The sequence below is a fragment of the Kogia breviceps genome, chromosome 10 (assembly GCF_026419965.1).
Source record: "Kogia breviceps isolate mKogBre1 chromosome 10, mKogBre1 haplotype 1, whole genome shotgun sequence".
NCBI lineage: Eukaryota > Metazoa > Chordata > Mammalia > Artiodactyla > Physeteridae > Kogia > Kogia breviceps.
Window position 1 is genome coordinate 78134311 of NC_081319.1, and position 14152 is coordinate 78148462.

At 43.7% G+C, this 14152-nt stretch overlaps 1 protein-coding gene across 5 annotated transcripts in view; it reads left to right on the forward strand.

Moving 5' to 3' along the window:
• Positions 1–547: 547 nt before the first annotated feature.
• Positions 548–14152, forward strand: part of RUNX2 (RUNX family transcription factor 2) — a 302059-nt gene continuing 288454 nt past the window's right edge. For all 5 annotated transcript variants that reach the window (XM_067006329.1, XM_067006328.1, XM_059077788.2 and 2 more), the window contains exons 1-2: positions 548–1414; positions 10063–10219. In XM_067006329.1, coding sequence (XP_066862430.1) covers positions 1034–1414; positions 10063–10219 — 538 coding nt within the window. In that variant the 5' untranslated portion in view covers positions 548–1033. The remainder of the gene's footprint in view (positions 1415–10062; positions 10220–14152) is intronic.

Below are 14152 nucleotides of genomic sequence, written 5' to 3' on the forward strand. Positions count from 1 at the left end.
TACAACGAAAAATAACGACAGTCAGATCAGCCGGCGGCTCTCTGGCGTCTCAGCTTCAACCTCCTCCGACCAAGAGGGGGTTCCTTGTCTTGGGGGGAGGAGGCGAGAAGCAAGAGGACGCGACCAGGCGAGATCCCCGTAGACCGGGGCCGCCTCTCTCGGCTTCCGAAGCTGCGCGCGGCGCCCCGGGGGCTCCTTCTCGCGGCCGGCGGGCGGCGGCAGCGGCTGCGATTCGCAGGCTCGAGATCCGTTGCCCCGAGATCCGCTGCCCGCGACTTACCTCCTGGCACCTCGAAGCACGAGGGTCAGGGGAGCTTTGCAAAGAGCAGGAGAGAGTGGATGCGAGGAGGTGGCGGTGAGAGGGCGAGAAGAGGAGAAGGGAAAGGAAGGAGCCGAGCCGGGGAGCCGGGCTGGCAGCCGCCGCGGGAGGAATCTGAGTGTGCAGCCGGCGCGGGGGGAGCGGCGGCCGCCGCGGAGGAGGCGGCGGCGGCGGCAGCGGCGCGGGCGGGCGGGCGGCGGCGCGGACGCCTGCAGCTGGGCAGCAGCGCGCGGCGCGGAGCGGCGGTGGCGGGCAGCGCGCGGCGATGCTGGCCTCGGGGCTGGACTGCTGAACCCACTCGGCCCCACCGCCGGACTCGAACTGGGAGGGGGCGCCAGCGCACCCAGGACGCGGTGCCCCACGGGACCCCACTACAAGCTGCTGCAAACTGAAGCCTCCCGCCTCCCCGGGCCAAACACATCCCGGTGCCCGTTCGCAGCTGCCACCCCGGGTGTTCCAAAGGCTCCGGCAAGATCTGCGCCTCCCGGGTCTCCCCACCCGCCAACCCGATTGCTCCGCACCGCCACCTCTGGCTCCCGTCAGACTCCGCCCGGCAGTCGGCTTCATCGAACTTGATTTCTCACCTCCTCAGCCCCATCACCTCCAGCCCCTTTCCCCCGTCTCGCCTCCACCCCCCCAATTTCCTCCTCCTCGCCCCTCATTTCCACCCTCCTCCCCCTCCCCCGGCCACTTCGCTAACTTGTGGCTGTTGTGATGCGTATTCCCGTAGATCCGAGCACCAGCCGGCGCTTCAGCCCCCCCTCCAGCAGCCTGCAGCCCGGCAAGATGAGCGACGTGAGCCCGGTGGTAGCTGCGCAGCAGCAGCAGCAACAGCAGCAGCAGCAGCAGCAGCAGCAGCAACAACAGCAGCAGCAGCAGCAGCAGCAGCAGGAGGCGGCGGCGGCGGCGGCGGCGGCGGCGGCCGCGGCTGCGGCCGCGGTGCCCCGGTTGCGGCCGCCGCACGACAACCGCACCATGGTGGAGATCATCGCTGACCACCCGGCTGAACTCGTCCGCACCGACAGCCCCAATTTCCTGTGCTCCGTGCTGCCCTCGCACTGGCGTTGCAACAAGACCCTGCCCGTGGCCTTCAAGGTAAGAAGCTGCGGCCGCTCCTCGCTCCCCGCCCCCGGCCGGGCGCCGCGGGACCTGCCCGGCGTCGTTTTCAAGCCCCCGGGGGCCGGGCCCCTGACTCGGACGGCCTCCAAGGCTCCTACCTCGGTGGCTCTGACCCGAGGGACCCCCGTCTGGCCCTCTTCCTCCGGATCCCACAGAGGGCTCGGGGCTTAGTGACCCCGCGCAGATCCTTCCCTCTCCCACCTGTGCCCGTAGCCACCACTTCAGCCCTTGTCCCCTTTATCCGTTCATCACCCCTGGAGCCTCCCGGCCAACGTCCCGACCCACTCCTCTGAGCGGTCTCCCCTCCCCCAGGAGCCCCCAGGTGCCCGCTCTCGGCGGCGCCGCCGGGACGTGCTCCACCCCGCCCCCACTCCCCAGGAGCGAGGATCCCCGGCGTTCTACCCCGAGACTCCCGTGTCCCCTTCCCCGGCATCCCGGCCGCGCCCGCACCGAGGGCCGCCGCGCCGCCCCTCCCCGGGATTCCGCGCTCTTCCCTTCCCAACCGAACACTCTCCGCCCGTCTCGGCGCCCCCTTCTCTGACCCGCTTGCGCCTCGGCGGCTCCGGCCCCTCCCGGACTCGGGGGCCGGTGTTGGTGGGGTGCCGGCGCCGGGCGTTTGCGCCCGGGGCGGGGCGCCGCGTGCCGGCTGCTGGCTGCGGCGCGTGGGCCGCGTTATTAGTATCCGAGAGGGTCCCGGGCGAACCTAGGGACTCAGGGAGCGAGTGAGGGGCAGACAGGACGGAGGCGCTTTCTCCGTCTGCAGACCCGCGCCCCTTCCCGCTACCGGGAGGAAGGCGGGGCTGCAGGGGTCGCCGCGCGCCCGGAGGCGGGGGAGTCCGGGAGTCCCCGGCGTCGGACCCTCAAGTGCAAGGCGGCGCGGGCCAGTGGAGGGGGCGGGGGCTCGGGCCGCCTCTTCCACCCGGACCCGCTCCCGGCCTCGCCGCGCCCGGGAGGTAGAAGGGAAACCTGTGAAATGCCTTCGGCTCGCCCGCCTTGAAAACTGAGGTGATATTGTGCGATTCTCCTTATTCTTACTTTTAAGGACTCAGACCCCCAAGGTCCCTCCCGCTTCTGAGAGGTCGTGGGAGGCTCGGGCCCGTGGCCTGGGCGCCGAGGGAGTGACTCCTGGGCTGGAGAGCGCCCTGCGCGCGCCCCGCGGCCTCCTCCGCCCTCCCGGCCCGTTAGTCTGAGGGCGGGTCTCAGCAGCCGGAGTCGCGGGCAGCGGCTCCGCAGGTTGAGCGTGTAGGGTCCGGAGTCTCTGTAAGGCGATCGGGATCCCTCGGGCAGCCCTCGTCTCCTCGCGGAGCACGCAGGGCCGGGAGCGTCCCAGGTTGCTGGGGAGATGGGGTCCCGGGCCGTGCTCCCTCTCGGGACTAGGCGCCTGGGATGGAGGGGGCGGTGAGCCAGACAGGGACGAGAGCGCTCCCAGGAAGATGCTTCCGGCCCTGTTTAGCCTCTGAACCCGCTAAGGTGGGCCTGGGTCCCCTGGGTTCTGGGATTGTGGAGAGCAGGGTAAGCCAGGCCTTGGGGGGAGGGGGAGAAGGGAGGAATCCTGCCAGTTCCTCCCTTGTGGACCGTGGGGCCAAACTCCCACGGGCGACTGGCAGTTCCCGGTTGTTAACCACCCCCTCCCCACGCGCATCAATTCAGATTCCAGGCGTGGGTGGGGTGGAAAGAAAGAGGAGTCCAGGTCAATTAGAGCTGGTTATCTCGCTATGTCTTGTATCAGAACAGAAATCGAATGAATTGTTATGGAAAGGGGATGTTGCATTCTGGGGTAAGTTTCATTTTGCAGTTGGCTCAAGAAATGTGTGTGTGTTTTAACCGTCCCATTTCTCCTTTTATAAACCACTCATTTTGTAGGTTAAGCCTTTCTTACTTGAAATATGAAAAGCTCAGAGTATAGGCGAATCGTAGAAATTTGGATTTTCACATGAGAGATATCTTTTACAATTCATCCTCCAAGGGCCCAGAATTTTCTAATTGGCCTTATGTGAGAGCAGAAATTTGTTTCCACGCCCCCCCAACCCCTCAAGACACACACAAAAAACACTGGATAAAAACAGTAAATAATACAAATAAATAGATAATTTATATATAAAGTGCCACAAGTTAGGGCATGAAAAAATTAAGGATAGGTGCCTACATTTTTAAAAGATGTCATTTAGATGTCTGATGTTCTACATTCCGTTTGTCCTGATAAACATGTTTAAGGTATAACTGTCTTGAACTATACTCTTACATATACGGTGCTGAATTGATTCTGAGCATTAATATTTTGGATAGAAAGGATGTTTTTAGCATAAAGATAGAATACAATTTAGTTAAAGCTATTCTCAGATAATTTGGCTACCTTCAAGTTTTCTCACTACCGCCCTTTTAAAATTATTTTAAAAATAAATTACTTTCTCTGCTCTTCATCATACTTATTTTTAATTACAGATTAAGTTTACTTTTAACCAGTAAACAAAACCATAGATAACACACGGCCATATTAAATTGAATGTTTTAATTCATATTAATTGAAAGTTAAATTGAGTTAACCAAAAACTTGACTTTCATGTTTTCCCACCCCCCCACCTGTGTTTAACAAAATTCAAATAGCGGGTGATAGCTGAGATCCACTCAGTATAGAAGTTTTGTCTCTGTTGAAAACGTGTAGATATTTGGAACATCCAGATTTTGACAATAATTTTTTTGTTTTCATCTGCATGTTAATAAAAACAACCTCTTTTTACCTTACTTTCGAGATAAAAGCCTGTGAGCTGTAGACTTTCTAGACTCTTGCAACATAATCAAATACATGTGCAAAGAAGAAGTAATATGAAGAAGTCTCAGTTTTAAAAGTGGTGACAGCAATTTGGCTGTCATATTTAGAGCTATGTACAAAGTAAATTATAGTGTTGTTGGGTAGATAGCAGACAGGTAAATATATTTAATACAGGACTTAATTGTTGAGAAGTCTGGTATTCAAATCAATATAATATTTATTGAGCTCATATTTTATGTCCGTGACACTGAGCTCGGCAAGGTAGAGAATCAGAAATGAATTCAGTAGACTGTGTTGTGATACGTTAACTTAAAACAGCACTTCAGAATGATATTGGCAATGTATTGTATTAAGACATGTCATGTATTAGAATTGTTCATCTGATCTTGTTTTAGGATTATAGGAAAGTAGTTAATTTATTTACACTCTGACATGTAAAAGTGCAAAAACAACTTGTGTACTTTGAAAAACACCAAGCTGTTTATAAGCGTTATATTTTTAACAAAGTTCTGCAGTTTTGAAATGTTCAGTGCTCCCAGGTGTCAAGGAAATGGAAATAAATATTTTTAACCTTTCTCTCAGGTGTATCTCACTGAAAGCTTAAAATAGTTAAGGCATACTATTAGAAGATCCCAGGCCCTTTCTGTCCTAGGTAATTGTAGTGATGAAAAAGCAATATGCAAATTCAGCTCATTAGTTAATGGTCAGGTAGAAATAGTGGAGAGAACATGTTAGCCCTGTATCCAGTAGCACCCTGGTAAGTTAGGGGTCTGTCAGCATTTCCACCCTGAAGCCTGGTGTTCAGGGTTCATAACTCAGCTGCTTTAAATAGCTTCAAGCTGAAACACTATGCAGAAAATTTAAGTCCAGATGTATATTTTAAAGCTAAAAGTAGTGTAAGACTGTTGCACTGTTTTAAGTTAGCAAACGCTGGACTATATATTTACCAGTATCATATGTTTTTCTGGCAATGTTAATGAAAAGAAACACAGTTTTAGATATATGATCTATTGCTCATAGTTAATTTTGCATGTTTAATGATACCTTTCAGTATTTGTCATAAGTAGGGTTTCAAAATGATGGAGCAATTTCTATTTGAAAATAATTTTTCAACATCATTGGCCATTTTTCTCTTCATAAGCAAGTATGCAGCTAATAACTATTTGACATAATGAGTTGTAGTTTCCTTACATGTTTAATGATCAGATTTTATGTTTGTGTCTTTTTGAATGTAATTACACCTAAACAAAGAAAAACAGGTTATTAAACCTGTTAAAACTTTGCTAAACCTACTATGAGTTGCTGTGCAAAATTATGTAAGTCGTAATAGATCTCAAGTTAGGTAAAGACAGACACATTTTTGTGTTATGCCTTTAAATGCAATAAAAATTATTTAAAGTTAAAAATTTTAGGATTGAGTATATAAAACTTACTGGTAAGGTAATGGAAACAAATAATTTTAGATGGAAAATAAATACTCAAAAATTTTAGAAAACTTATATTTGAAAACAGGCATGGTAAAATATCGTTCATTATTTTCTCCCCATTGGCATTGCTGTTTGTATCCTTTCAAAATTCCAGAATATTCATTGTTAGATGATCTAAACCAGCTTGATACATGGCTCATAAATTTCTGGCTTAAATTGAAATAATTTCCATCAAATTTCTCTTTGACATGTATTTAAAAAATTATGAAACATTTTATATTGTATTTACTCTTTTCTCTACAATTCAACCAGGTTTTTCTAAATTCTAAGTTAGATTGTAAGAAGTAACTGTAATATTTGTGAAACTTTTGGTTGGTAGTTAAAGTTATCTTTAACTAATTATCATAGAAATAAAACTTTTCCTTTTTGCAATTACTCCCTTACCTCTCTTTGTATTCCAAAGAAAGATTTGATAAGATTCTATCTTGAAAAATAATTATATTTCAATTTTGCTGCAAGTGCAATGTGCCCAGTGATATTGGTCTTAAGAGTAATTGATTATCGAAGACTAGACTTCTGTACGTGGAAATGTCATAGGCAATTTAAATTTCCATATAATAAGACCACAAAAACAATTTTAAGGGCCTGAGTTAATTCTCCATTGTTCCTCTTTCAGAGTAACTCACAGATTTAGCCGTAGGGAGTCTCATAAAAATTTTCAATAGCGTTTCTAGAGTTAAATATTCTTTTACTTTATTTTGCACAAGCTCCTGTATCATGTGATTTAAATGCTAGTTATAATGAGGTGTGCTAAATAAAGGAACTTCTTTCTCTATTCTAAAATGTCAGGACACAAAATTACTTCCCTCTTCCCCATGAAGTTTCTTGAATTTGTAGATTTTATATGTTAAAAGCATCTAGAAAAGTAACTGTTAAGTTTTCGTCACAAATTATTCTTTGCAGAACAACTTTTTGTATTGGGTAGTGTGGAAACAAATTTTAATGCGTGCTAACTCCTAAGTAGTTAAAGGGCGATTTTTGACTACTCTCTCTACCCCTTAAAGTGTTTTCCATTGCTTGGGTTTGGTACAGATGAAATGTGTAAAAATTTCTTGATTCTTTTGGTTTTCTTTTAGATAAACACAGTCGAGAATCTCCAAGGGAAACTTTTTAGCTTTAGAGATCTACTTTTTGTTTAAACCCTCAAACATATAATTACATTTCTGATTGGTATAAAAGTCACATACATTACTTCTTATCCCCCCTTTTTTCCTCAGAAAAACATTAGGCAATCTGCTTTGGTAGAGTGAATAGCAGAAAGAACCAATATATTTAGCCATTAAAAGAGAATTCAGCCATAACAGGAAAAGTTGTCACTATATCTTGTTAGTTAGCAATTTTTTTTTTCCGGGCCAAGTTGTAAGCCTCATAGAAGACTCACACACTTTGTGATGACCCATTTGTTTTGTTATTAAATGTAATGCATAAAACATACTAATATTTAATTATACTGCTTAAGCAAAGAAAAATGGATTTATGTATTTCACGCTTAGGGCCCTTTTCTTTTGTATTTTCCCATATTGAATCAATTTTCCTTTTCTTCTAACTAAAAAAAATCCATTATGTTAAAAATATGCAGTAAAATAATAATGTCCCAGAGCTCTTAAAAATCTTTATATTGGGGCAGATTTCTTCACTTTTTAAAAAATGAAATTTAGCCAGCCTGGAGTGAAACCCATCAGCAGTCCTCCTGTATCTCCAACAACACCAAAAAACATCTCAGGACATGAAGTAAAGAATTACATATTCAATTGAACCCTTTAAGGAAGCTTATAAGTAAAAGCCTGTGTTTAGCACACAGCTGACTTGGAACAGAAGTTAGCCTGCTCATCTTACAAAAAGTACATGATTATAACTGTACTCTATACTTATATAGTATCTTCTACATTTTACAGACTTTCAAAAAACGATTTCCAATTTATATTGGAAAATGGTAGTTTCAGGAGATGAAGTTACTTGAGATCATAGCAGATGTGTAACAGAGGTGGGGGAGAAGTGGGGCCTCTTGATTTTTGGTGCATTAATTCTCTTCTAAACAGTACAACTTTTCTACCTTCCTTAGTGCACTTACTGGTTCCGTATTTATGTTGACATAGAAAGCCTCACAGCAGGTGTTAAAACACAATATGCTGAGTGCAAAAAAATGTCAAACATTCAGATGAATACTGGCAAACAGTCAGTTTTTTCAGTATTTCAGTATTTTTCAAATGTGCACCTTTTTGGCACTGTGAATTCAAAAAGTTGGAAAGGACATTGCCCCCATCAGGGGTACAGCATTACCTGTGTTCAGCAGCCACTTGAGGCACTAGGTCAAGTATGCAGGAAGGAAGTCATGTTCTCAAGGGATTTACCCTTGACCTGGGAGACTTCTCAGATTGGATAGAGTAACCGTATATTCCGGGTAAAGGATAGTGGGCATGATTCCCTCTCTCTTCTGGGATGGAAGAAGTTATCAGAAAACTAGTTTGGAGCAAGGGCATATTGCTGCTAGCTGGGGATGCTGACTCAACCTTTAATTGGTTCTCTCATGGACTATTGGCAGTGGGAAGTGGTGCTCTTTGTGGAGCTCTTTCCTTTATTTATTTCAAAAATATTTATCAAACACTTACTCTGTGCCAGGCACTGTTTTGGGAGCTGGGTGTATAGTGGTGAACAAGACAGATGAAGGCCCTTGCCTTGTGTAATTTCTAGTCGAATATAATCTGGGCTCCTAAGAGGGAGTCTCATAGCTTTGGGCTAGCATATCAAAAGGAGTAGAGGGGTCATTCCTATATGTACTTTGAAATGAGGATCATTTGAGTCCAGTGGGACGCTCAGAAAGTGGTTTCTGTAATTTAAGGACAGCTTTAAGATTTTAAACTGAATAACAAAGTGCTAAAGAAGGAAGGGAACAGCCTAAGAAAACAGTTAGGGTGAAAAAGATATTGACAAGTTTGTTTGTTTGGTTGTTTCCCTGGCCTGAGCAGAGGGTATAGTGGTGGGGTGTTAGGGTAGGGTTCAAGGGTGAGGGAAATGCAGCTCTAAAGTGTAGTGATGAAGTCTGTCTCATCACATTGTAAGAAATCTGCTTTAATGAGAGTTACATACAAATTGTATTGGGAGCATGGGATTAAATGCTTTCGTTTGCCTTATGGACATCTTGACAAGGAAGTAGCAGAAGGATGAGGGTAATATTTGCCAGACAGGCAAAAGCACACATGGATATTGTCATTGGAGGGTAGTGGGGCTACTGTAGCTGGAGCTGTGGCTTAGTCACCACGTGGGCATCTGGAAGCCGAACGAGCAAGAGATGGAACTCATCTGAATATTATAGGATCCTGGAAGTTAGTTGAGAGAAAGGATGTTATCAAGGGGCAAGGCCTGAATTCATGGATTAAGAATAGTGTGTTTTATATATGACAGCAAAGACTCTGCACCGGCATTCCCTTCCGGGATCCATGTTAATGAGAGGCACCAATTTGCAAGTTAGCCGACCCTGGAGTGTGATCCTTGCCTTGCAGCAGTGAAAATGTTTATTAGACTCAAAGACTGATTATTCTGGATCCTGACTTGCCCGAATTAATCGGCCACAGGTTAATTGTTGAAGATTAAGGAGGCAAGTGTGTCATTCCAAGATGGCAGATGGGACAAGACAGAATTTTGGCTAAGGGTGTATTTTCTGTCTATACCACTCATTTGTCGGTGGTCATTTTCAGCCTCTTATATATCTTTATCCTGTACCTAGACTTTAGGCTTCTTGATGGCTTTGTATATTCCATGGGTCCCACTGCAGAGTGGGCATTCAGTAGTTCTTTGCAGTGTGATTGAAAGCTGAATATGTAGCTCAAAGTAAAGAGATGAAATGTAGTTCTGGATACCACACTATATTTAGTCTTCCCTATAGTCAGAAACTGTAAGGTTTCCCCTAAATATCTTCTCCCATAGAGCTGACCAGACTTCCTTTTTTTTTTTTTTTTTTGGCCTGTGATCTGGATGAGACCACACCTCAGGGCGCTCCAGGCTGCAGACAGGCGGTCCCTTAATATGTACGATGCAATCTGCAGATGGGGCATCAGCTTTCCTTCTGTGGCATAATTCCTATGGACAGTTTAACATGGGGATTTAATAAAAATGTACATGCATTCTGTGAAGAATCCAACAACAAATGAAGGAAACTTTTGCCTGCCTTTGGAATGGGTGGACCCTGAAACACTGGTCTCTTTGAAGTGGCATCCGAACCCATATGCAGATGCCTCACTCCTGTCTGCCATTACTGGGCTAGAGCACTAAGTCCTGATAAGATGCATCATTTACCATGAGACTATATTCTCAGGTTTTAAGCTTTTCTGATATGCCATTATTGTTGCTGTGTTTCCTGTTTTATGTAGGTGGTAGCCCTCGGAGAGGTACCAGATGGGACTGTGGTTACCGTCATGGCGGGTAATGATGAAAATTATTCTGCTGAGCTCCGAAATGCCTCTGCTGTTATGAAAAACCAAGTAGCAAGGTTCAACGATCTAAGATTTGTGGGCCGGAGTGGACGAGGTAGGTCTCTGATTTTTAATATGGATAATGGAATAAACACATTAGGATCCTCTGATGAAATGTAGGCCTGTCTGTATTCAAATCAGTACCTTCTACCTAATAGAATTACTAAATGTTTTCTTTAAATACGTCCAGATGAGGTTGAGTGTTTTAGTGAGTACTCAGGCCTTTTTCATTTGTTTTATGACATTGAAAATTCAAACAGTATTTTCAGAAGAACCAGTTCTTAATTTCACTGGGCGTGAGCATATAAGGTAGAGGGAAGAACAGTTGGAGGTTCAAGTTCTGAGTTACAGGAGCCAAGTAACTGAGTACATTTAGTGGCAAAGGGCAAAGAAAAGGGAATACATTGGATCAATTTCCTGGTAATATCACTTTTGCTCTAAGTTGTAGCAAGGGGAGCAAGCATAATGCTCTTCACTTATCACATATGTTACCTCTATAGGATTTAATTTACTTCTATAAGAACCTATTTAAAAATCATGGTGTTTTACAGAAGGCTTTTCATTTGAGTAAGTGAATAAGGTGTTACTCATGTTAGTATGACTATGTAGATGAATGATCAGGACTCTAAATATTTGTACATTATTTAAGAGTTTCCACCATCCACGCCCCCATTCACATATTAGCAATCCATCAAAAGATCATAAAACAGAAAATAATCCCTTTTAGGGTTTTTATAGCTGTTTCATAAATGGGGTTAATGTTTTTAAAAAAGTCTCAAAGCAAAACCAATATTTGGCTTTTATTTACTTATTCTATAGAGAGACTTTTAGTCATTATTCATTAGAAGTATTATGTTCATTTATTTATTGATTGAATCTAATATTTCCATGTTAAGTATTTCGATGAGAAGAGAGAAAATAGACCACTTTAGGACTGGGGTGAAATAAATTATAAAGACCTATGGGGTGACATAAACCCAGGTTCGAATTAGGAAATAAGAAGCATCAATTTTTAAACCATGTCCAATAATTGCCCTTTAGTTTGGATCAGATGTCAAATTATTACCATTGTAAAAACTTGATAAGGGAAGTTCAGGCAAGGCTGTTTCCGATGAGTAGTTTTAGTGTACTTTCTAGGAACGGGGCCAAGAAGTTGTACTTTTTAACTTAAAAAAAAATGATGCATGCTAATGAGATACTGTTACTGAAAGGTTTGAAATAAAATGAGGCTCAGAGCCTCTGGTAGAATCAAAACTCAAGGGGTTATCTCAGCATCAGGTTTAGTTCACTTTCATTAAAAGAAAAAAAAAGACACATTCTGTCTCACTGTTGACTGATTAGGTGTGAAGTGTGTATGTGTGTGTATTCATTTTTTTTTTTTTTCTCAGTTACTGGTGCAGGTCCACAGTACAATTAAAATTTCTTTTTTCTAGTAAGAATCAAGAAAAATTTGAACACGATGATTTACCTGTATGCTCTGAGTTGCATCTTTCTCCTTATGTAATATTACTTTGTTTTGAACTAGAGTAATGAACTTTAGTATTTAAAAGACCGGGCGCTATACTTCATTTTACTTTACAGATACAAACTAGTGTTTTCATTTATCTTGCTTTTGTATTATATAGATGCTCCATAACTTTTCTCTGATCAATTTGAGTAGAAACTATGGCAAAGTGATAGTGTACTTTGTAAACCCTCAACATATTTATTTAAGAAACTTCAAAGAGAAACAAAGGGTGTGCACTGTTTTACTATATTGGCTTTCTGAGTTTTGGCTGGTTTCCCAAATAGCAATTTTTATATTTAAAAAAAAAAGACAGACTTAACTGCTTGCAGACTTTTCACGCATGGAAGATGAAGAAAGCTTCTTTTGATGAAGTGTAATTATGTCCAAACAGAGCTGACCCCCTCCCCCTATATTTCTTATGATCTTAACTGAAGAAAGTAGGATTTTTCCTTTGAAGCAGCCGGGACTTGGTGGAGGATCTGAAATGCTACAGTTTGCTGCCAGAGGCAGGATGGAGAAATTGGTCCAGACTTGTCTTCGAGACTTAGATTGGGGGTGGGGGGAGCGGGTGGAGAGAGAAAGAAAAATTGACTTATCACTAATAATAGATTTTTATATCATGACATTAACATTATATGAAAGGAAACAGTAATATCAAGCTGAAATGAAGAGGAAAAAAGGACAGAATACTGACAAGAGATACTACTCTGAAAAAAAAAAAAAAAATGGGTCAGTTCTTCAGTGGCAGGAAACCCTTTAACCTGCCCGTGTACCTGACCTGCTTTCTAACAGACTCTTTCCAGCTTCCTCTTTGATTTTCACACTTCTACATTTCTCTCAGGTTTTTAAGTCTGGGTCAACATGCTGCTACCATTGTATTTTTTCCCCAGCTATTTAAATTTTCTATTTCAGTAGCATTAAAAAATAAAAAACACCAAGTTCCTCAAATGGTACAATTTTTTTCACTGGTAAAAATATAAACTCTCAGAAATTGAAAAACAGTTTTTGATTTATAAGGGAGTCACATCACTATTTACTCTGGCATTATGGGTTATCCAGTGACCACAACTTTTATGAAGTACTTTGGAATAAAAGTAGAGCATCGGTGAAACTTGCATTAAGTGAGGAGTGGCTTATATTTTTAAATTGTCTTTTCCTTTTTTCTCCTTTATATTTTAAACAGAAGTATTTAAAGTGACTTTGGTCTTTAAGTTTTCTTGGTGTGTTTCCTCACTTTTGACATCAAGCATGTTGCTTTTAATTTACAAGCACTTCTAAGCACCTGCAGTGTACAGAGCATGGTACTTTGTCAATTTAGGATACAATCCCTGCTTATAGTCTTAACTTTCCTGACAATTTCTGACAGCCCCTCGGGCTAGGCTAGAATTGTCTTTCAATGACAGTTCCTACTGTATCTCAGAAAATATATGACTTGAGGACACATTGCAGAACTAGTTCCTAGATGCAGCCAAGGATGCTACAATTAGTTGTCTAATGAGCGCTAGCTCCTTAAGAGCCTGCATTTTTATCGCTTATTATGGAAAGTAATAAACAATGGGATTTGGAAAATTTTTTTTAATTTAAGGAAGTCATGAATATGCATATAAACATTTGACTCAGGAAATGTATCACTATTTATAGGGGGAAGAACAAATTACCTAGTTGGGTGGAAGTTTCTTGAACATTACGTTCATGTTCCTTCTAAAGGGGCAATGAGAAGTTGAAGGAACCTCCTTAGTTTTTGTTTTAGTTGTTAAAGTACATCTTGATCCTTAGGATTTGATTTTAGAAGACCACCGTCGGACTCAAATACTTGTTTCCTTTCCCCCAAACCCACCTCTTTTTAAAAGAGGTCTTTATAGAAAACTGGTTCTGGTTTTTTTTGGTGGTACGCGGGCCTCTCACTGTTGTGGCCTCTCCCTTTGCGGAGCACAGGCTCTGGACGCGCAGGCTCAGTGGCCATGGCTCACGGGCCCAGCCGCTCCGCGGCATGTGGGATCTTCCCGGACCGGGGCACGAACCCGTGTCCCCTGCATCCGCAGGACCACTGCGCCACCAGGGAAGCCCACTGGTTCTGTTTTGAATATTTAGATGCTTTATCTTGGAGGTGAATTTTATATTTGGCTTTTGTTCCTACCTAAGGTGTTCCTCTGAATTTGGGAGAAGCATCGATGCCTTTTAATATCCTAAGTGCGTTTTAAAAGTCTGAAACAGCAATACTCTTAGAACCGGTTTATATAAACTCATGGGCAGTGTCTCTAGCAAGTTATTTAGAGTCATTAAGGACAATTGAGATGTGTACATCCTTGATTTATGAAGATTTGTGCCACAGATGACAACTGTCTTCCAAGCACTGCCCTCAAAGCCACTGTTAGAAATGTGATCCTGACTCACAGACCATTGATTCAACCCAGAATGGATCTTTTTACGGTTTAATGCAAATTAACTTTCAATCTAGGGGTTCAGCCCATTCACTCCTCC